This window comes from Heptranchias perlo, chromosome 19, assembly GCF_035084215.1.
Source record: "Heptranchias perlo isolate sHepPer1 chromosome 19, sHepPer1.hap1, whole genome shotgun sequence".
NCBI lineage: Eukaryota > Metazoa > Chordata > Chondrichthyes > Hexanchiformes > Hexanchidae > Heptranchias > Heptranchias perlo.
In genome coordinates, this window is record NC_090343.1 from 39,569,064 (window position 1) to 39,591,767 (window position 22,704).

General features: G+C 40.1%; 1 protein-coding gene and 1 pseudogene across 2 annotated transcripts in view; both read right to left on the reverse strand.

The window, feature by feature from the left end:
• Positions 1-1,008: 1,008 nt before the first annotated feature.
• The window catches only part of LOC137335493 (ankyrin repeat domain-containing protein SOWAHA-like), a 60,001-nt gene continuing 38,305 nt past the window's right edge, over positions 1,009-22,704 (reverse strand). The window contains exons 5-7 of one of the 2 annotated variants that reach the window (XM_068000836.1): positions 22,300-22,362; positions 4,916-5,017; positions 1,009-1,530 (exon numbers count right to left, since the gene is read on the reverse strand). In XM_068000836.1, the coding sequence (XP_067856937.1) occupies positions 1,474-1,530; positions 4,916-5,017; positions 22,300-22,362 (222 nt within the window). In that variant the 3' untranslated portion in view covers positions 1,009-1,473. Of the gene's footprint in view, positions 1,531-1,559; positions 2,372-4,915; positions 5,018-22,299; positions 22,363-22,704 lie in introns of those variants that run through there. The other variant, XM_068000835.1, reaches the window with a different exon arrangement.
• On the reverse strand, positions 2,385-3,573 carry LOC137335494 (BTB/POZ domain-containing protein KCTD8 pseudogene; annotated as a pseudogene).

The window sequence follows — 22,704 nt, forward strand, 5'->3', positions numbered from 1 at the left end:
CTGAATCTTAACAGACTCGACCTGGGCCCTGGCAAACCTTGCCTGTTATTGCCTGGCAAACCATTACTGTTATTCATAGAAATGGTTGCAGATCTCAAAGCTACAAGCCTTTTAACTGAGAAAGTGACAGTGTGGACTTGACGGGTGGCTGGGTAACAAATAGGAGCAGCTGCCACTCCAAACTGATTTAAAGTAGTGCTTATTCCTTCCATGTAAGTGTTATCTCAGACATCAATCTATTCTGCCCAATTCCTTGGTAATATTCATGCATTTTCTTTGGGCCATTTTGAGAAAGCATTGTGCAAAAGAATGAAATTTTGATTGGAATGAGAAAAGGAAATTAAAGAGTGTTTTTGAATAATTGAAATCTATAAATAATTTCCAGGCAGGAAAATTTCAGTAGTTAAATAATTATTAACAAGGGCGGCCCTTTATACATGCATGTGTTAAAACTTCTGAAGATAATATTTTGATTTCTTAGTCATAGATCTTATTCAAGTTTCAAAGCAATCCAAAAATCAAATGTGTGCAGTGCGTATTCACTTGTATCCTTTGATTTTACTTGATGCACAATAGAGCAAGCTTCAGCCTGGGTGTTTCCGATATCAGTTTATCTTGAGATCTTTAATGAAAAATACATCAGCCCCCAGGCTAACAAAGCACTTTCACTTCATTCAGACTGGGCAGTTTATTTCAGAAATAAATTTTAAACAATCAGTCAGGAAATCTGGCACTTATTCATTTAAAAAATGATATTGCAACTTTGAGAGATCTGAAGACAACTTCAAATAAACTCATGGTTAGATAAATTAATTGAATTCCCAGGAATTCTAATTCAGTGCTTGAGCACCATTCAAAAAAGTAGATAAATAAGGCTAAAGTACTTTTGCAGTTTGTGTTTTATTCTTTTGAGATACAAGTGTCTTCAGAATAGTTTCTGATTCTGAAAAATCAGCAAAATATGAATTGAAACCAAAGAAGATGGGGCAACCTGCAACTTAAGTTCAGGCATTTTTATTTTGTTTACATTTCAAATATTATTCAAAATAGTTTTAAATATTAACATAATATTACAAGATTATAATATGGGAGTTTGTGGTACTGGAACATCCACTGCTATTGGAGGAAAGAAGCGAGAACTTGCATGAAATTAACAATGACATTAATGGCCAGTGTCAAAGGTTATGACAGATCAAGGGGGCAGAGTACCTTTCTTATCAAATTCCATGTTAAATATAGTAAGTAACTTATATAAAATGTTTGGATTATAGAGGCACATATTAATATTTATCAAACTAATTAATTCCCACATTTATAAACTAACTATACTGTACAGTAAAATTTAACGACGGTGGTCTAATCATCTCACTCAACCTGTGGAGATGCTGACTAAATATATTGACTGGTTGGGTAAGGGATCGAGTATAAACGGCATTAAACACATTTAAATGCTGTAAATTTAAGATAATAAATTCAGTATTCCAAATGAAAGCCAGGAGTATAAACATGGCCACTTACAGATGTGAAGTCCTTTAGATTTTCACCGGAAGAGTTTATATGGAAGAGAGAGAAAATAATTATTTTACAGGCGCATTACCTTCTTACTGTGCCTTTGCAGAAATGACCCAAGGAGCAATAAACCAACTTTCAGCACAACACAAATTATCTTTAATCCCCTACTTAATGTAACCAATGTATGCTAATTCCGATAAATCAGACATCTATTTGGAATTCAATAGTTTACCCCATCTCCACAAACACAAGCACATGCACATCATCTTTCTCAGTACTGAAAATTTAATGCAACAATTAGTATCAATGCCACTCTGATCTGCCAATCAAGAAGCATGATTGAAAGGTCCAATAACATCAGTTCCTTTTCTTGCCCAGAGATAAAACATTTCACTTCTGCATAGTGCTCCAGCCACGAACCAATGAAACTTCATGAAGGTGGCAGGTCATCCAACAACTAAGTTGCAGCTTTCAAAAATGCTTTTCCCTCGCCTCCAGAAGGCAGTGGCTCATGTTGGGGTCCAGTTCCATGGGACGTGTAGCCTTTTGGTAACTTGACCAAGTTGTTATTCTTCATATATACAGCCAGAGAGTGTCAGCAGGCTAATTGAACAGGGACAGGAATACAGCCAAGCTCAATCCCATTTTCACCCGACACCTGTATATTCTAGTAGGACGGGGAGAGTTGTCCAAACCTTTTCTCTTCCTTGGGCCATTCAGTTGCTGATACCAGAGCATGAGGGCTGCATATATACAAAAACGAGAAACCTGCACTGTTGACACCATAACATTCTTAAACCGCATAGGATGGCCCAGAGTTTCTTGGTCTTTTCACGTCCTTTTGATGGCTCAGAATTTCCTGCAACGGTGAGATGGGTGACGTAAGCTGTAAATTTCACCATCTAGCATGCCAATCTCGCCGTTGCTACCTTACTCCAAAATTTCCTATTATTCTAATTAGGATATGCCGCAGCGAGCATAGCGGTGAAACAGAAGTGGTGCAGCCAACGTTTGCTATTCTGAAGAAAAAAGGCAACAACGTGGATATTGTATAGAAGATTTAACCTTGATAAAATTTTAATCAGAACCTGTGCTATTCTATCATATTTAGTGACTTGCAGTACTGGAACTTTCCATACTTTGATATGGCATTAGATTTTTTTTTACATTGGAAATGTTAGTTTTATGTTGCTCCTCTGTTTGCTGTTAAATAAGGTCCCATTGGTAAATAAATGCAACTTTATGAGATGATCAGACTCATGGAAGAATACGTACTCGGTATAGCTGCTCCACATCTTGTTGTCTCTGCACTGGTTGATGAAGGTTGCCATCATGTGGAAGCCAGCTTCAGAGACCCTGTCAAATGCTTGCTCCAGGTAGGTGAGTTTCAGGAAAATCCTGGACGTGTACTTTTGACACGGCCTATCAGGGACCCGGCTCTCGTTCAGTGTGTCCCCAAAACCTCCTTGGCCAGAGCAATCCTGCCACAGACCATGATCCACGCCACCCTCTGAAACTTTGCATCTGCCTGGTTATGCCGGACAAAGGTGTAGCCAATGGATAGCAACTCTCATCTCTTCTCTGCTGCCAACATTTCATTGCTCTGGGAGTTCTCCTCAATGTCACTCTGGCATGTCTCATCAGTCACTGAGCTCTGGTTAATGAAATTTGGCTTCAGAAATTTGGTCAGCTTGCTGAGCTGGAAGTACTCAGCCTCTCCTTCTCTGGGAAGTGGTCAGGCAGGACCATCTGCATGTTTCAAAGATAATCCGAGACATATGAAGAGGAATATGTCCCAATCTATATAATAACAGCCCTCAATGTCCCTGGGAAGCACCTCGACATGATTACTGGAAAACAGGTTCGCCAGGAGGGAATCAAAATCATTGGCCTGGGTGTCATGCTTGGTCACATACACCTTCCCTTCAACGTTCTGCTCCGCTACCTTGGGAAAGGAGGTGGACATCCTCAGTGATGGACAAGATGCTGTTGCCACAGCCATTTTTTTTTTTGAGGAAAATAGGTTGTGAAGGGGACTGGGAACTGAGGCTTTCTGTCGGCAGATCTCAGCTCCCAGATGAGAGCCTGCACATCACTCACTTGCAAGATACGTTCAATATTCAACGGCAATTTTAAATCAAGGTCTAACAATAATGTATTGAAGTTAGATTTGATCATCCCGCAGCCCACCGTGTTGAGAAATATAAATGTACCTATGTTACATCTGGCATTTTTAAAGGTTTTTCGTGTTTCCCATTTTTTAACGACAATCTTATTCTGATTTTTGAATTCTCTTCTGGCTTCCAATTTTGTAATAAACTGTGAGTGAAGTTTCTATATGATTTAACACCTGAAAAAAAATGCAGCAATCGGCTAAGGATCAGGCTCTCCGGGAGCTCAGGAAAACTCAAACACGTTTAAAGGAAAGCGATCTTGGATCCCAGCAGCGCCATTATTTTACAGTCTAAGTCGCAGTGGTGATAAAAGTAGTGTTAATTCAGGAAACTTGCAACCGCCATTGATTTTAAAGGGGGTGGAGCTATGATAATTAATTTCTCACTGTTTCGGCGAGGGTAATAGCAGAGCGGTGCAAAAGTCCCAGGAAATAATGGTGTGGCGTAAGGAACGGCATAAGTCACACACTATAATTTCCTGAGACTTTTGCGCCTTAAAGCAGGCCCTATGATGATTTTCCTTCCCCCTCCCACCTAGTTCAAGGTGGTACTTTTCTCCCCCTCCCCCAGTTCAAGGAGGCACTCCTCTCCCCTTCAATTTCCCACTGGAACTGTTATCCATCCCCTCCAATTTCATGCCATCTCTTTCCTGCCATCAGTGGAACTCTCAGCTTCTCCCTACTCAGTGGCTCTGGAGGTTCTCATCTCCTCTTGCTATTATTCCAAACATCTGAATACCCCTGCACATAATGGGGTGGAATTACAGATATCAGGAGAATTGCTGTGTATTTGGAGCTGCGGGAAGAGGTAAAAACCAGAAATGGCACTGGGGATGGGGGATAGTGGAAGCCTGGAGCAATGCCGAGAAGAAGCGCAATGATTTTTGTATATGTGGGTCAGATAGCCCAAGCATACATGCCATAGCTTGAACATCCTTGCAGTGAGGTTACTGGATGGCGATCATGAGTGGATACCCTTGCAGATCTTTCCTCTCCCCAGACTGATTCTTAATGCAGCAATAATTTCAACTTAAATTCTACCCTTACAAAGGATGCTTGATGAAAACTGATCATCCACTTAAAAGTATAGCACCTGAAAAAAAAAATCTACTGCATGCTATTTTAACATTTTTAAAAATAGTTATATTTTTGTTATATTTATTTCTCTATGGCAATTTTTTTTTTAGCTCCCACTTACCTAGAGACAAATTTGACTAGAGCAAAGTTTACCTTTTTCATTGCCAAAGATGGATCCTGCCCGAGAAGATCACACAAAGCAGTTAAATGTCCACTGGCAGCATACTTCAGCCACTCCTTCTCCAAAGGATCCAACTGCAAGAAACAAAAGATTGAAAATAGCCAATTTAAAATGCACTTTTTCATTTAACATCAACCCTGCTTTCTGAACAGATTTGTTCTCATTCAATACTATGAGATAATAGGGAATACTCCAGGCAAGTGACTTATGACACAACTATCACATACCTGGATGAAAACAGCATTAGATTCTAGCGAGTTTGAAATGTTGTAGGTAACAAAAAGGTATCATTCACACACTAGACATTTAGTCAAGTTTGACTTGCTAGGGGCAAGCATACCACAATTTGTTTTTTTGTCATGTTTTCATGCTAGGGGGAGTCATAATAAAATACCTTTTAAACCAAAAAGCAAACATAGCAGAACCCATGGGGATGGTTTGGGGAAGTTATGATGGGTTAAGGTTGCTTATTTTTCGAAGAATGAAGATAACTCTACGAAGCAGATAATCGATATATCAAGGGAAGACAGAATCTTGGAGGCTCCTGTTGAGGAACTTCAATTTCTGCTGCCAAGATCGATCTGCCCAAAACATTGTCCTGCACATTTTCAAACTTAACAGTACTGTTTAGCAAAATGTGAGAAGTACTCGACATGGCTGCTTTACAAACATCAACGACACCTCACTAATGAATGCCCAGCCATCTTACTCTCAAGAAGCTCCCACTGATACACAGCACCAGTGTATCACTCCTGCAAGAGCAGCAGTAGGGAGGCAGGGTGCAGTACCTAGAAGGATGAGTCAGTTAAGATCACACATCATACCGTCACCAAAAGGAAACAATGGAATGCTAAACACTAGACATATACACATACGTATCATTTTTGGGGCATAATCATTTGAGTACACTTCAGTTCAAATGTATCCAGACAGTGTATATGGCATGGAGGCGGATAATTTTCCACCAAAGCATGTAGATGCAGCAACTGGAAATGTAGGTGAGTGTTTATTTGGGCACAACATGATGAATATATATAAATGACCTTTTATGCTTTAGGTGGATTAGATACTTTCAAGGAAGTTTCATCTATAAGAACCTGATGTATGGCTCTAGCAACCTCAAGATAATTCTGCAGGCAGGTCTTAAGGCTCTTCCTGTTCACAATGCTTGTCTCCTGGCTGCAGTTGGTTTTTCTCCTCCTCCTAACGCTCCATGCTTGTGCCTTGTTCCAAGGTAAGTTGTTAAGTAGATGACGATCATCTAAGAGACTTTTACTGAATTGTATTGGAGCATGCCGCAAACCAAACAAGGCACGCACCAGATAACTATGTCATGTTCAATTATGATCCTGATTGGCTGCATGAATTTCATTGTACTCTGCTGGTATTTAGGTTTTTGTAAACAATTTTACAACACCAAGTTATAGTCCAGCAATTTTATTTTAAATTCACAAGCTTTCGGAGGCTTCCTCCTTCCTCAGGTGAACGATGTTGGAAATCAATTTCCAACAACGTTCACCTGAGGAAGGAGGAAGCCTCCGAAAGCTTGTGAATTTAAAATAAAATTGCTGGACTATAACTTGGTGTTGTAAAATTGTTTACAATTGTCAACCCCAGTCCATCACCGGCATCTCCACATCATGGTATTTAGGTTGACATCTGAGGTAAGCCATGACTCCAGAACAGCCGTGGTCACGTGACAGTCAACTTTGCATTCAAGTAATGACTTAATGGAGGCACCCTGGATTCCCTTAAAATAAATGCATCATAATTGCTGCCTACAAAGGCGAGAATGCCCTACATGATCTTGTGCTGATGGTCACAGACAGCTGCATGTTGGGAGTGGTCGCCTTTGGTAGGTCACGAATGTACGACAATTGTGTGGCGATTTAGGGTCACATGGATGCCAACAAATAGGTTCTGTACTTCAGACAATCCTGCCATTTGGAAAAAGTGCATGCCCTCTCATGCCATTATGGGTTATCTACAGAAAACGTGATGCTGCTCAGTCTGAGAAACACTGGATCTATCAACTCCTTGATACATCTGCGCACTGCGTTTTGGCTGATATTTCTAGTGTCCCCTGTGGTACCCTGAAATTAATTGAAGGCATTAAAGTTCAGCACTGAGATGACCTTGACTGCCATTGGCAGTATGATACCTGTGGAGTTTGGCTGGAGATCACATTACAGAATGCAGCACACACTGTCACAGCCTTTCTGGTGAATCACAGCCTGTGAAGACAGAGTTCCTTTGACAAATCCAGGTACGTTGTTCTGTGCTGTAAGTGTGGGATACAGAATAATGGCAGATGCAAGCAGAACATCTTTGGTGCAACCTCACATGCCTGCCACACGTCTCTTACTCCTCCTTTTCTATCTCCAAATAACAAATAGAGGGGTATTTTCATTGGAATATCCATGATCTAAATTTTAATGGCACAAAATAATAACGGCAGTGCCAAAATCCTTACCACAAACATTTCTAACTTACAAAGTGTCCCCCATTCCCCCAAAGATCTGCAGAAATCATCTTGCACTGCAGCCTACAAGAGTAATCCTACTTGGTCCTCTTTTTGTAATACAACACCGAACCTAGCAACTCTGGACACCCATTTTATGGGGGTGTGATCAATGCAGAGTACATTCCTGGTGTGACAACTGGGATATAGAGTCACTGCCTCATTAAAGGTAATTTGCATTGTATTAATATATTACAATGAATCTGCTGCCTATTTCTGGTGGGAGCTTCTTGCAACTAGGTCCTACCCAACCAGAAATGCATGTGACACATGTTCTGTACAGAGATCCGGTGAAGTCTACCTCCTGATCCCCATCTGGCAAATGTAATTAAGTCCAACTGAAACATCTATCTTCTATTACTACTAATAACAGCAGATTACAATATGCAAAGATAGCACGGTGGCAGAGTCGGCGTGCATATCCAGCTCACATATAAAAGTTTCCTCTGTCTGCTAGCTGAGAGTCTTCTGTGATATGAGTCTGCGCAATCTCACCCATTTCCCAATGGCAGTGGTTCCATACCACAAAACTGCTCCAAACTCAGCTCTAATTCTGCTGGAAGGGATGTACTTCTGAGGCTGAAAGAAATTACTAGGATAACGAAAGATGCTATATGTTCTAAGAGTGCTTGATGCTGACGCTGGGTGGAATCCATTCCCTGACAAGAAAAACTCGCCAAAAAGTGCTTATAAAATAAATGCAAATTTTAAGGGCATTACAGTAGTACAAGGCATTGGAACTCAACATACTGAATCCAGGTTAGCACCCATGAATCACCACATGCTTAACTCTTGAACTCAACCACACCAACAAGCAGATGGCAGGCACTTTCCCACCTCCCGCAACTTTTAACAGAAGGTGAGAGATGGGTGATTACTGCCAATGGGGAGCACTAGGATTAGAGAGAGAAATGAATGGAATTAAATTACATCATCAGAAGTAGGATAACCTGTTTTACCTGCTGATGGTGACCATCACCAAGCGTACACACACACACACACACACACACACACAGAATTCACAAATCAAGAGCTATAATTACCAATAAAATTATAGGAGTCCATTGGTTTTATACAGCAATAAAATAAATCTGATCCTGATTTCATCCCCAAATGTGCACATACAATAATGCAAGTAATTAATTTTAAAATAAAGCTTTAAATATACACAAAGTTTGAAAGGCTTTGGAGCAGCTAAATTTTCAGTAAATGGCAGCACAGAGTTAAGGCTACATATGCACAATTACAGAACAGATTTTTAAAAATAAACACAAAATTAAGAACTGCCTGATTTCATTGTGGAAATGCATTATTAAGGCAAGGATCTGGTCGTTGGGGTTTGAGCGATACAGTGGGTGTCTTTTCACATCGGAAGCCTTGGGCATGAATCTAACCACAACAAACAGGATTAAGTCTCTTCTCTCTATACCAGCTCAAAGGGCCCTACATGAAACTAGTCTGGATAAACTCAATCCAGTTCCTCGTGGGCACGCTCCCACAGAAAAGAACTGGCAGTCTCCTTCTCGAGTAGCCAAACTGATGGCTAGTGTGGAAGATGAAAAAATGTTAGTGTGTTGTTAGGGTGCTTTTATGAGTTTGGCATTAAGACATGTTATTGTGCAGAACTCTGTAACTGAATGATTTATTAAATCTTGTGCGTTTGATGCGGACATTGAATGCAAAATGCGTTCCATTCCCCGTGACTCCTTGATTGGGGCAAAATTTATCAAAAAATATTTACAAAATATATTATCCTAGAATACTGCTTTAAAAGCAAGCTGCTTAATTTGTAAACAATCATTGTTTCACCTGCAGGATCCTGTTTACACTCCCAAGTTTGTGCCTAAGTAGATTTAGGATAGGGTGCAATCCAACTTGATCATGGGATTGTAAATCCTGCACTCTAATTTGGTGATAGGTTTCAGGCCATGTGAGTTTAGAGGTACTGTCCAATAAACATTGGCAGGATTCCATGGTGTGTGTTTGTGTTTTACACATAACTGGCTATTTTTTTTTTTTAAGTGTTTACAGTATTATAAATATATTGTAAACAATTTTACAACACCAAGTTATAGTCCAGCAATTTTATTTTAAATTCACAAGCTTTCGGAGATTTCCTCCTTCCTCAGGCAAATGTTTAAGAGTCTTATAGCACAGTAGCCTATTATAAATAGGCTACTGTGCTATAAGACTCTTAGTGCTAGGAAACTGACAAAAGAGGATGGATGAGACAGCACAGGGATAGCCTGAGGGCAGGTGAGCATCGGTTACAAAGAAAGCAGGTGGCCAGAGGTCCAAAAAGGGTATTGGGAGCACAGCAAATAGGGCAGGCTAGCATTAACAAAGAGGTGCCAACGAGTCCAATGGCAAGGGCAAGCAGCCTAAGTCCTCACGAGTTTGAGAGTAGGCCAGCCACGGTCGGGGGGAAAAAAAGAGGGGAGTCAGTGGGAAGCAATGAGGTTGATGCCTCAGTTTAAATAAATTCAAAAATTAAAATAAAACTTACCTGACGGTGGCAGGACATGAATATTAGGTAAATTTAAAATAAAAAGAAAACTTCAAGGGAACACCCGCCCAGGGAAGGAAAAAATAAATATAATAAAAAAAACTTACCTGTAGCACCACCTAGAGGAATTGACCTGGGAGACAAAGCTTTGAGGAGCAGCAGTGCCACTTCGCATTGGGAGGACTGAAAGGTACGCATAATGGTAAGGATGCATAACTTGCAGATATGGTTAAAACACCACAACATCCCTAGTAGCGACGGAATTCAGGAGTGAGAAATGTGACTGTTACAGAAAGTGCTACATAACAGGAAGTACGCAGACACAAGACTTTTAATATATAACTAGTTCATCTCCCATGGGATTGCATACAGAGAGTCAAGATCAAGAGTAGTCTTCAGCTGAGGGCAGAGAATAATTAGACCAGGGCACACAGATGCAATTCAGTCCTGATTTTAAAGTCCTAAGTTCTGTCCTTATTTTTATATTTCCATTATAAATTCCTATGTCCACATTTATAATGGAAACTGTTTACATAATCTTATTGTCAACAACAACTTTAATTTATATAGCACCTGTAACATAGAAAAATACCCCAAAGAGCTTCACAGAGGTGTAATCAAAAAAAGGATGCCAAGAACAAGATATTAGGGGGGCTGACCAATAGCTTGGTTAAAGAGGTGGGTTTTAAGGAGGTTTGAAGGAGAAGTAGGAATTGGAAAGGAGGAGGGGTTTAGAGAGGGAATTCAGAACATGAGGCAACTGAAGGTGCAGCCACCAATGGTGAGGCAAAGGGGGAGAACACACAGAGGCCAGAGTCAGAAAAATGGAGATTTTGGGGGAGGGAAAGAGCCTAGGTTGTAGGGCTGGAGGAGGTTGCAGAGAAAGGGAGGGTCGAGGCCATAAGAATTTAAACTTTAAAGTTTGAGGCATTTAGGGACCAGGAGCCAATTTAGGTCAGGGGTGATGGGTGAGCAGGACTTGGAAAGATACAGGCTGCAGAGATTTGGATAGCTAAGGTTTACGGACGATGAGGGGTCAATCAACAGTCCATTTGAATAGTGGAGTCCGGAGGCAAGAAAGGCATGCATGAGAGTTTCAATGGGAGATGGTCAGAGGTAGGGGCAGAGACAGGCGATGTTACAGAGTTGAAAGTAGGTGGTCTTTGTAATGGCGAGAAGTTGCGGTCGGAAGCTCAGTTTGTGGTCAGTCTAGTTTGGCCTCAGACAGTGGTTGGGGAAGGGGATGGTATCGGTGGCAAGGTTATGGAGTTTGTGCCGGGAACTGAAGACAATGACTTCAGCCTTTCCAATATTTGGATGGAAGAAATCGTGGCTCATCCAAGACTCGATGTCGGACAAGCAGTTTGACAACATAGAAGCAGTGCAGGGCTCGAGCGAGAGGTGGTGGTGAGGTAGAACTGGGTGTCGTCAGTGTACATGCAGAAGCTGACACTATGTCTGTGGACGATGTCGCCAAAGGGCAGCATGTAGATGAGGAAGGGGAGGTGACCGAGGATACATCCTTGGGAGATTCAGTTACTGGTGTAAGGGCAGGAAGGAAAGCCATTGTGGGAGATGCTCTAGCTATGATTGGATAGGTGAAAATGGAACCAAGCGAGGGCACTTCTATCAAGCTGGACAAGGAGAAGCTCTGGAGGAGGATGGTGTGTTCAACTATGTTGAAGATTACAGAGAGGTTATGGAGTAATTATGTACCCCAATTACAGGAAATAGTATGTCATTTGTGACTTTAGTTGCAGCATTTTGATGACGTGACAGGGCGAAAACCTGATTAGAGAGATTTAAATTGAGTTGTAGGAGGAATGGGCATGGATTTGGGAGGCGACAAATGTGCAAGGACTTGAGAGTAATGAGGTTGGAGATGGAGTGATAATTTGAAAGAACAGAGGGTCAAGGGTGGCTTTTTTAAGGACGAGTGATGGCGGTTTTGAAAGTGAGGTGGACAGTACCAGAGGAGAGGAAACCGTTTTACAATGTCAGCAAGCATGGGGACCAGGTAGATAAGTTGAGTGGTAAGCAGTTTATTGGGAACGGGGTCAAAAGGTGCAGGAGGTGGGTCTCATGGACAAGATTGTCACACTGAAATGAAACCCTTTACCAGTCTTGGAACTGCAGCATCTCCATTGATGGGAGGATGTAATTACAGTGCGACCTGATTTACACAGGCAGTTTCTATTACAAATGGAATAGGAATTCAAAATGGAAAAAGGTGACAGTAAATGCATGCAGATGCAAGATTTCTAATATCTTAAATGGATATACATTGAAGAGATCCTGATAAGTGCTAGGAAAAATGCTGCATTATTGGAAGGGAGAGAGAAGGAAGGAGAATGAAAGAGTGAGAGCGCTTTAGATAGGCAGACTAGTGGTGATATGTTTTTCCAGTATTGTTTTGACTTCTGTGGCTGTTTACAATAGCCAGAAATGAAGTCAAAAGTTGTAGCTGTCAACTCAAACTTTTGGAAAACTAAAGTCAGCTTTTAAAAAATTACCTGTTTATAGTAGGTAAACAAGGGCTACGTATTATGATTGACTACAGTATGAACTGGCCTAGATTCATACTAGACTGAGACACAGAATAATACACAACAGTCCTGGGTCAGTAAAAGGTCATGTCGACTCCTGATTCCTACAAGTCTAAGATAGTCACCACCTCTCCCTCAACTGCTAGCACCTTCTCGCAGCTGGCCACCAAACCCATAAAGTTGCTCGCTCCTGGGGGATGAGCAGCTGGAGATTTTCATTTCAGCTGAACTTTAGAAATATAAAAAATGAGCAGGCAGAAACCTGGATGTTGCATCAAATGCAAATTCCACAAAATTCAACATTCATGTAAATATTGATCACAGCAATTACAGTTGGATTCCCTGGTAATGCAATGTAAAATGTAAACAAGGCAATGTTATGCTCTTTTGCCTGTAGGCCATGCCATTAATCAGAATAACTCTTTTGTATTCCATTGCATTGGCAGTAATATACTGATCTGAAACCACAATGGAAGCAATGATGAATAAAACTACTAGTGTAAACACACACAACTTAAAGTTGTGGCAGGAAGCCAATATAAACATATTCCCTCAGCCCCTGGCTTCACACCATGTACCAAGACAACCTTCTGTAATAGTTAATTTAAATCACATTAGAAATAAGAGAATACACAACAGAAAATTGTGTAATGAAAGAGGACAGATACCCCACTGTAGAGCAGATTAATCTGCCAGTGTAAATGGGATTCTTGTAGAGGACTCAATGATCGAAAAAAGCAGTTTGAATCCAAGTGCTATTTTCATTATTAAAATAGTTAGGGACAAACAATATGAACAGAAAATACTGGAAAAGCTCAGCAAGCAACGCAGCATCTGTGGAGAAAGAAACAGAGTTAACGTTTCAGATCAAAGATCTTTCAAAGGTCATTGATCTGAAACGTTAACTCTGTTTCTTTCTCCACAGATGCTGCCTCACTTGCTGTGCTTTTCTAGCATTTTCTGTTTTTATTTCAGATTTCCAGCATCCGCAGTATTTTGCTTTTGAAAAACAATATGAAGCTGGTCACAGTATATTGTTGAAAGGCGAGAATAATTTTTTGTAGAGATATCAGATTAGCAATTATATTCTTAATGAGGTGTTCAACAACTATACCACTAATTTTATTTCTTTATGTACTTACTAGTTATTTCACTTTTGTACATCTAAATGAGTAATATCCTTATTCATCAAAAACATTTCAAAAATGTATATTAATATTTTTTTCAGTTCATTTGAATTATCCTTGTCCCACAAAGTACTGCTAAGATTAATCCTCATGATTTCAAATACTGTGAAAGAGAGAAGAGGGGGAATGGATGGGTGCGCAAACAGGGGAAGACCAACAAGCACAACAGTTGGGTTTAGGTACAAAATGTGCCATGAAGTTCGTCAGCAGGGTACAGTGAAAGGAAGCCTACAAGAGCTGTACGGGCCTAATATTTTTTTAAAATTACATTTGCATTTAAACCCAATTATTTACCTCCTTTACATTCCTATACCAACATGGATGCTGGCTAACAACGAAGAACAAGAGAATTATGCTGCTCTACAGTGACACTCAGTGGCTAGATTCTGCAACCATTAGACTAAACCCATTCTTTTTACCATTAATTTTCAGTGCATTTTTTAATCAGTTATTGTTTTGGCAGCTAATATCATGTGAAATTTAACATTTACCCCCACCCCCTCATAGCATCACCTACAGGTATAACTTGTACTGCAGGTAAATGTTGAAACTTTTGTAATTTGTACATTGTATTTCGAAATGGAATGTTGGAACCCACTCAGCAGGTATAGTTAAATATAATAATTTAATTCTTTTGAGACTTTCCTACTTTTATGGACACATAAGAATCACACAAAAAAACAACTTAATGACAGAGAACTTCCGATTATTACATGGAAGAATAGAAACAGTGGAAAGTTAATATCCCAGTTTTCATCACGGATTGGTGGTACAGGCAATTTCATTGAAACAAGCATATTATTCATATAGTATCTGAACTGGTGCTTTGGATTACAAAACAACGGAATTTCTATCCAATGTTTTGATATTACAGTAGGTACAAGATAACTTTGATATAGGAAGCATTAAAAAGCTGTAGTATAATCTTGGGGATCAGGGAACGTCATGCACTACAACAGCAAAGTTAGAGTGGTTTATCACTCAGTCTTACCAAGCCCAAGCTGGTTTTACAGATTTAGAACCCCCTTGTAATACATTACTGATACTAATTTTTGTTTTGTTTTTGTCCACAAATCTCCCTTTTGTCATGAAAGTTAGGTTTTTTTTCTGCTATTGCTGCTACATTTTGCAGCTCTGGTTAGTAACTTTCACTTCAAGTCTCACCAAATTGTGTTATAGTACTATGATCTACTCATAAAAAAAAAATCAGCATCGGGAAGAAAAAGGGATATAGTTAACTGCATTATCTTTATAATCACCATTTTGCAGACATTTTAATGTAAATCCTTGTCGATAATCAGTTATTATTTGTCATTATTGTTGATTGTTTCCTCTCAATTATAATAAAAAATGCAAAGCAGTAAGGTTTGATTTAAAAAACCCTGAAAGAATAATACTAGATATAAAAAGTAGATCGTTGGCAGCATCCGAGTCAGATTTAGCCTGTGTGTCTGTCTGATGGATGATTACATAACATTATTACTGACAGAGTTAAAGTATTAAGGATAGTTTTTGATGTGCCCAGTAATAAGATCTAATTTGCTGATCATTTTCTGCAATCACAGTTGCTTTAATGTCACCACTTTAGTGTAATTACTTGTTGGAATAATACACTATGCACATCCATAAGGCGGCTTTACACATTCCCAGAATAAAATTCACTTAGTATCAAGGGATTACATTCACTGCATCCCATTCAGCGAAGAGTGACCCAAGGCTAATAAAAACAGATCTTGGCAGACTATTAAACTGAGTTTATGCTTTCATGATAAATGATCCTTCAACAACTGCAACAGTTCAAAATTGGCAAAATGTTTACTGTTGGAAATATACTTCAGAATCAATGACCTTTAATAAATTAATACATACGCAATACTTCACTGTACTTCAAGCACCCAAAGCAGTGTCTATTAGTGGCCAAAATTCAGCATGACACTATATACTTCAGAATGTATACTTACTTCAATAGTACACAGAGCAAGGGTCCTGAGATGTCTACCACTATTTCTACAAAAGGTGCCTTCAAATGTCCTCCACCATTCCCTCCTAAGTGTTCTCAGATGTCCACAATGTTGCATCCATTACTTGTTCAGAACAGCATATGTTTATAGAGCTCTACTGACAGAACAATATTGTACACTGAAGAGCTCTGTGGATTTAACAGGACATCACATTGAAAATAAACTCTGGCTCGGAGGGTTAAAATTATAATCAGTGACAGTGAAGATGAAGTGGTTTTGATCATGTTAACTCATAACACAAAGTGTATGTACATATGCATACATACATACACATAATAGATGACTTTCCAGATGATATAGGGATGGATCAGTTTGTTGGAGTTCCAATGGGCTGTTCCACAAGAGTACGAGGAAGTGGGTTTGAGCTCTCAGTTTCACACGTAGCAAATTCCTACTTCCCTCAACAAGATGGCTGGAAGTATGAGTAACTGCCAGACAATTCTTGAAAGGGCAAAGGGGAAGGGAGAAAAGCATACCACGGAAGTAGATGGCTGGTTGAAGAGTGGCAGTGGTATTGGCCTGGAAGCAACCCTACTTGTTCACATGGAGAAAATTGAAGAAGAAATTTGATACAGGAGATAACAGTTAGCTGATAGTCAAAAAGGTGTCCTGAAACTACCAGATGATAGAGTAAATTGATATTGAACTTTATTTCCCAGCCCAATGACTTATAGGATGGAATATTCTCCAATGGATTCAAGTTTGGTAAAGTGGTCAATAATGCTAACCAATGTGCAATAATCCAAAAGGATCTGGGGAAGCTAAGTTAATGTGCAGATAAGTGGTACACAGGCTCAACACAAATAAGTGTGAAGACTTGAGGTTAGGTAGAAGCAAGAATGTGGATTACATATTAAATGGCAACGTACTTGAGGTAACAGAGTAGGAAAGAGATCTAGAGGTTTTGGTTGACAAGTGAAAATAAGCAAATAAAATGATGGAATATATAGGTATGGGTGTGACTTATAAGTCCAAGAAGGTAAAGTTGCATCAAGCCTTAGTGAGGTGACATCTCTGAGTAGTGTGTTCAGTTTTGGTTTCCATATTACTGGAAAAATACAGAATTATTGGAGGGAGTTCAAAGGAGGGCTGTGATGCCAATTCCTGAACTTAGAAGTATGAGTTTTGAGGGAAGATAGCCTACGTGAAACTTGTTATAGGGCTTTAAGATTTTTGTAGCTACAAAGAAGTTAGATCCAGAAAATTTCAGTTGGGCACAGGACTCGAGGATTAAGGCACATAGTTTAGGTATAAAAAGAAAATAGGTAATAAAGGCAACTTTTTTTTGTAAGAGAGTGATTAAATTGTCAATCAGATTCTAGATGTGCAGAACAACTAGATACCACCAGCACTTTGTAGCATGCACTGTCACTCACTCTATTCCTCTTAAGCACTAGCTGGAAGTGAAAAACGAGAAGACATAGTTGACTGGAGGATCAGGAGACATTGCCCCTTGGGTGAAAATTCTGGGGATCTAGATCTCATGGAACATGCTTTTAAAAGGGTGTTCACAGGCACCGGTGAACATGTCAGAGGTGTTGCAGATGGTAGAATGAGTGGAGAAGTGCATCTATATGTGTAGTATGCTAATGGATGGTTTTGCAACACAGCAGTCTTCCCTGGGGTGTGGTAACTCCGTGGCCATCTGCAGCAGAGGCCCCCATAACAGCGGCTCAAAGACCAGTCTGTGCTTCTTCCATGAATGCTCATACTGTTGTTAGTGGGGTCTGGACTAATCTTATTGGTAGTATTGGGTCTGCTTTCCTGCAGAGCAGTAGTCATGCAGAGACAACACTCAGTGGTAATACAATGGCACAAATGGGCACATATGATGCTCCTCAGCATGCCAGCACTTGCAGGTCAGCAGCCTCTAATGCACGCAGCCAAAAGGGTCAGGTTATCCATGTAGTCACACATAAGATGAAGCCTGCAGCAGGTCAACAGAATAACTTGCATCTATATAGTGCTTTTAACAAATAAACAAAGCCAAAGACACTTCACAAATTGAAAAAGCTAAAGAAAAAACAAAGCCAAACCTTGCAGGGAGAGATTAGGACAGGTGATCAAAAGCTTGGCTAGAAATATGGGTTTTGAGAAGGTTTTTAAAGAGATGAGAGAGGTGGAGTATCAAAGAGGTATAGGGAAGGAGTTCCAAAGAAAAAAAAGCTGAGGCAGCTAAAGGCTTTATCACTAATGGTAAGGTGATGGGAAGGGGAAGAAAGATGCGTAATAGGCCAGAGTCAGGAGACCAGAGGGTGTGAAAGAGGACATGGGCTGGAAGAGATTACAGAGATAGGGTAGGATGAAGCCATGGAGGGATCTGAAGATGAGGGCAAGGATTTTAAATTTAGTATGTTGGGAGACAGGTAGTCAATGTAGGTCAGCAATGCAGTATGGGCCTTAGTTAAAATTACAGATCCACTAAAGTTGCTGTGTGTGCAGACATTGCTCTTTGCAAGATTTGGAAGTGAATCCGATCAGGTGGTATGAATGGAAGCAGTGTGACTGGATGCACATAACATGGAAGGGTCTGTAGATAGTGGTATGTTTGTGGAGGGGAGGGGTAAGATGTAGACGGGAATGAGAATGCAATGGCCTGATATGGTAGTCACAAGAACTTTTTCCCTATCAGAATGGTACAAATGTCACTTGCAGCCAGCAGCAGGTTGTCCTCTGCATCTTCTTCAAGCTGCACCTCACCTTGCTAATACCCATGTTCCTCTGGGAACCTTCATCCTCAGCCTCCATGAGGATGTCCCTTTACAAGACAAAACTGAGCAGCATGCAACACATCACCACTATCCTAAAGATTCTTACTGTACAGACTTTACTCTCAGATGCCCCCTGATCGATCCAAGTATCTGAAGTGTGCCTTCAACGTGGCTATGGTGCATTCTATGAGGGCTCTGATGACAAAATGGATGTTTTTAAAGTGCTGCTCAACTAGGGTCCTGGGAAAGTACACTTGGGTCTCCAAAGATCCACCCAGACTTACCTTTCTGTAGTAAGAAGTGGTTGCATGATAGACTGCTTTCAAATAAAGAAAAGCAAATATTCACTTACTTGATGGTGTGTAATTGGTGGACATTGAGACACTGGTATGCTTTGCAATTCACACAAGTTACGATCATTGATGAAGGGAGCACAAACGACCATATGAATATAAGCCAAGACTCCTTGGATCTTGGGGAATTATGCCAGTTAGTGCAACTGAAGTGAGTTCATAAAATTGCTAACTCTAGAGAATAATGCACCCATGACTTGCCTGATGTATCTGTACAGAGCTGTTTGCCTTATGTTATCAATGTCCTCAGTGGCACCCTGGAATCACTCTGTGGCAGTGAAGTTAAGGGCGGTTATGACTTTAACAGCCATTGGCAGAGCAAAGCCTGTGGTGGAGATCTTCTTGTAGCACATGATAAATTCTGTGACAGCTTCCTTTGTAACGTGAAGACGCCACAGGCATTACGCCTTCTAAAATGCAGGTAGAAGCACTTTCGTCTGCATACTCTGGTGTTTGGGTAGCAACAGGTGAATACCATGTCCCTGCTTTGCCGCCTCACCAGCCAGGCCTCCCTCTATTACCCCACCTCTTCCAAAAAGCTAAGACCCTCAGCTAATGGTACCAGCTTCACTACTGTTAAGCATCACTAGCTCCTTGTTGTAATAGAAAAGAATAATTCACAACTTCTATACTGAGCTATGCTGCAATTAATTTTCACATGCTGTGGTCCCTTTTATCATTCTCTCACCAACAACAAATGTTGTCTGATTTAGCTAATTCCCTTTAGGGGCTCCAGACAGACATTGTCTTTTTAAATCCATGTGCAGCCTTTAAAGTCAGGCTAATAATTAGTTGAGGTAGAGACAATTGCATCTTTTAAGAGAACAGATAAACATTTGAAGCAGAGGAAGATGCTGGACTATGGGGAGAGATAACAGAGCAATGGGATTAATTTTGCATTGCTCTAGCTAAGAGCCAGCACAGACACAATGGGCTGAATGGCTACCTTCTGTGCTATATGCTTCTATGGCTCTAATTACCTTTGAAAAAATTATCAAGACCTCATGAATTGAAATAACTGTCTGTTACATTAAAAAAAATGCCATTCCAATCACGTAGAATATTTGTGTTTGAATTGAATGGCTCAACCCCTCCCACAGACCCCTGTTTTTTCAGACAAAGTGACTAATTATTGCACCAAAATGAGCTGGAGCATTCTTTTATGAGTGAAGCTGGTTTTTAAGCTCTTGTATACCGCAACAGAATTAAAGTAACTAATACCAAGCCAAAGTCCCTTTAAACTTACGCTGCCTTGAAGGTCGAGCTTTTCAAATTTGGATGCTAGGTTTTATATTGTTGTTATTAAGAAAGGGCAGAAATTAGAAAAAATAGCATGTATGACATGTCCATTACCAATTTGAATGTGTCCACCCAAAAATGGTGGGTGTTCGTGCAATCAATGATGGTAGAAAATGGGATAAGGGCAGATCTGGCAAAGGGAATCCCCTACCACCCCTTCCCACTCTCACCTCCACGATTAGCAGAAATTGGGTGGACAGCAGTGGAAACTCCAGGCCTGAGCATAGAGAATGTAGAAACCATTAGAGTAACAACGGAATTTTACACACTTCAAAAGTAAATTCCAAAAGATTGTAGATTAACAAAACATGAAGACAATTTGAAACCCAAAATGTCATCTCCATTGGGTGTAAACACTGGATCTGTGCAATACTTTGCTGACTGTGACCCATACAATTGAATGCTGAATGTTTTGCCAAACTATTAGGATTCTCATTTGGGGAAATGGATGGGCAAAGTTCCTGACCGCATCAAACACCCCCCTCCCCACCCCCACGTTAGTTACATCTGGCTATGCAGGTACAACTAAATTATGCAATATTCAATGAACTTCACTGAAGTTCCTTGGAACAAGATATCTGCATTTTATGCATGAACTGATGAAGTAACAATGCCAAAAAAATACACTGGAGGCAATTTTAGACCTGGCTAAAACAGTTGAGAAGACGGCGGAGCAGCCAGCCCGAGCTGGCCTCGGGAGGTGCTTTGGGCATCAGTGGGATAGCAGAGATGCCTCCTTGATTTTAATCTACTGGCTTCCCGTTTCTCAGGTGAGAATCCATTTAAAATCGGCCCCCTATTGTATAGAGGTGGATGGGGTGGGGGAAAGAGAACAAGTACATTTTCAATTTCAGGTTTTCAAAATCGTATCAAAAACAAATGAACAAAATAAAATCTACGATCCACTCGGCCTTTACAGATCAACGAGTGTAATGGATCCACTTGCTTATTCCCACCGTCTTATTGTGTGCGTTTTACTGTATTCTTAATTCAAAACAGAAAATTCAGTTTAATTGTTGCCAAGTAAAAGTGTCTCTAAGGAATATTCAACAAGGCTACAGTTACACAAAATTTCCTGGTACAAGAATTTAATAGATGGAGTGAAGTAAAGGTACCAACACATTACATAACCCGTGTGGAACAAAAAAAAGGTTGAAAAGCCAGGATTACATTACTGAACACAGTTCAATAAAGTAATTGCTCTGCAAACAATATCAAATTCCTGCTGTTGTGAAGTCATCTCTGAATATTGCTTTCATCTATTATTATTGGTAGATAACATATATTGAATCGTGACAATCCTATTAGTTGAGAAAGCAGAAATGCTGCATAATAGCCTACAGTTCTAAACTTAGAGGAAACACTGGCTGTGTATTAATGACCATTACAAACATGCCAGGATGTTTTATGCTAAGGCAAGGTGATTAAAAGAGCATTGATATCTGGTAAATGACCCTGCCAATTAGCATGTTAACAAACAGAAGTGAGCACAATGACATGACTGTGTTGCCAACTGCATTCAGCATTACAAATTATTTTATCTTCATTTTGTTAAAAATAAAGGAGGAACTGGGAAACAATGTGGTTTAAACGCTATTGATTCAACTCCCCAATGGGTCAATATGTGAGTGCACAGCATGGGAAGCACAGAGGTGCACTTACCCACGAAGCAATCTGGGAACAATTCCATTTCCATTTCAGAACTTAAACAAGAATTTTGTTAGCTCTTTTCAATTGTTAAAAATCTCTCTGGCGACCAGTGAGCAGTCCTTCATTTATTGGTGGCCAGACAGTTTAATTTATTGCTTTGAGTGTGTATGTGCAGCGATTTGCCGTTTCCAATTCTCCACCCCACAAAGTTTGAGAAGCAGAGGAACAACAGCAAGCCGACTCTTCTATAGTCCAGCATTTCTGCAGTTCTACAAGCAGGCAGTAAAAAGTGCGTATACTAGCCCTGCATAAAACTGCAAAAGAAATTGCATGAATGATATATTCTGTTCTACCAATCAAATAGGCAACTTTTATTTCTTACTCTGACAATTTAATTCAGGACAACTTTACTACAAACATGAAGTGACATAACCCTGGTAAAATAATAAAAGCTTTAGAAATTTGGGGTTTTGGATCAGATAACAAGACTGTGGTTAAGTTTGAAAATATACAATAAAACAAAAGTGACAAGCATTCTCATCATAAAAACATTAATACTTACAGCAACAGATGGTGACCCCATGCTTCCACTGCCATCTTCAAATCCATTTTGCTCTGAGTCATCCTGAAAGAAATACAAAACATCAATCTGAAAATCTTTACTGACAAAACAGCAGATACATTAAGTACATATTACTCATTTTACAACAGAACTTTTCTCCTGTAATGTATGCCTAATGCTAGCACTAGGTACGCCTAATTCAAAAACAGTAGGCTTGGTGTTAGGTATGCAAGACGCTTTCGAGAGTGAGCCACAAATGAAAAATGCTTTCATGACAAGCTGTCGATCCCATTTCCCCCCGACCAGACACCAGTGCTAATTCTGCTGGCAAATCTGCTATTAACACAGCTGACACAGTACAGGACATTTTGTCTGCTTCAGATTGAGATCCAGGAATGAAAAGGA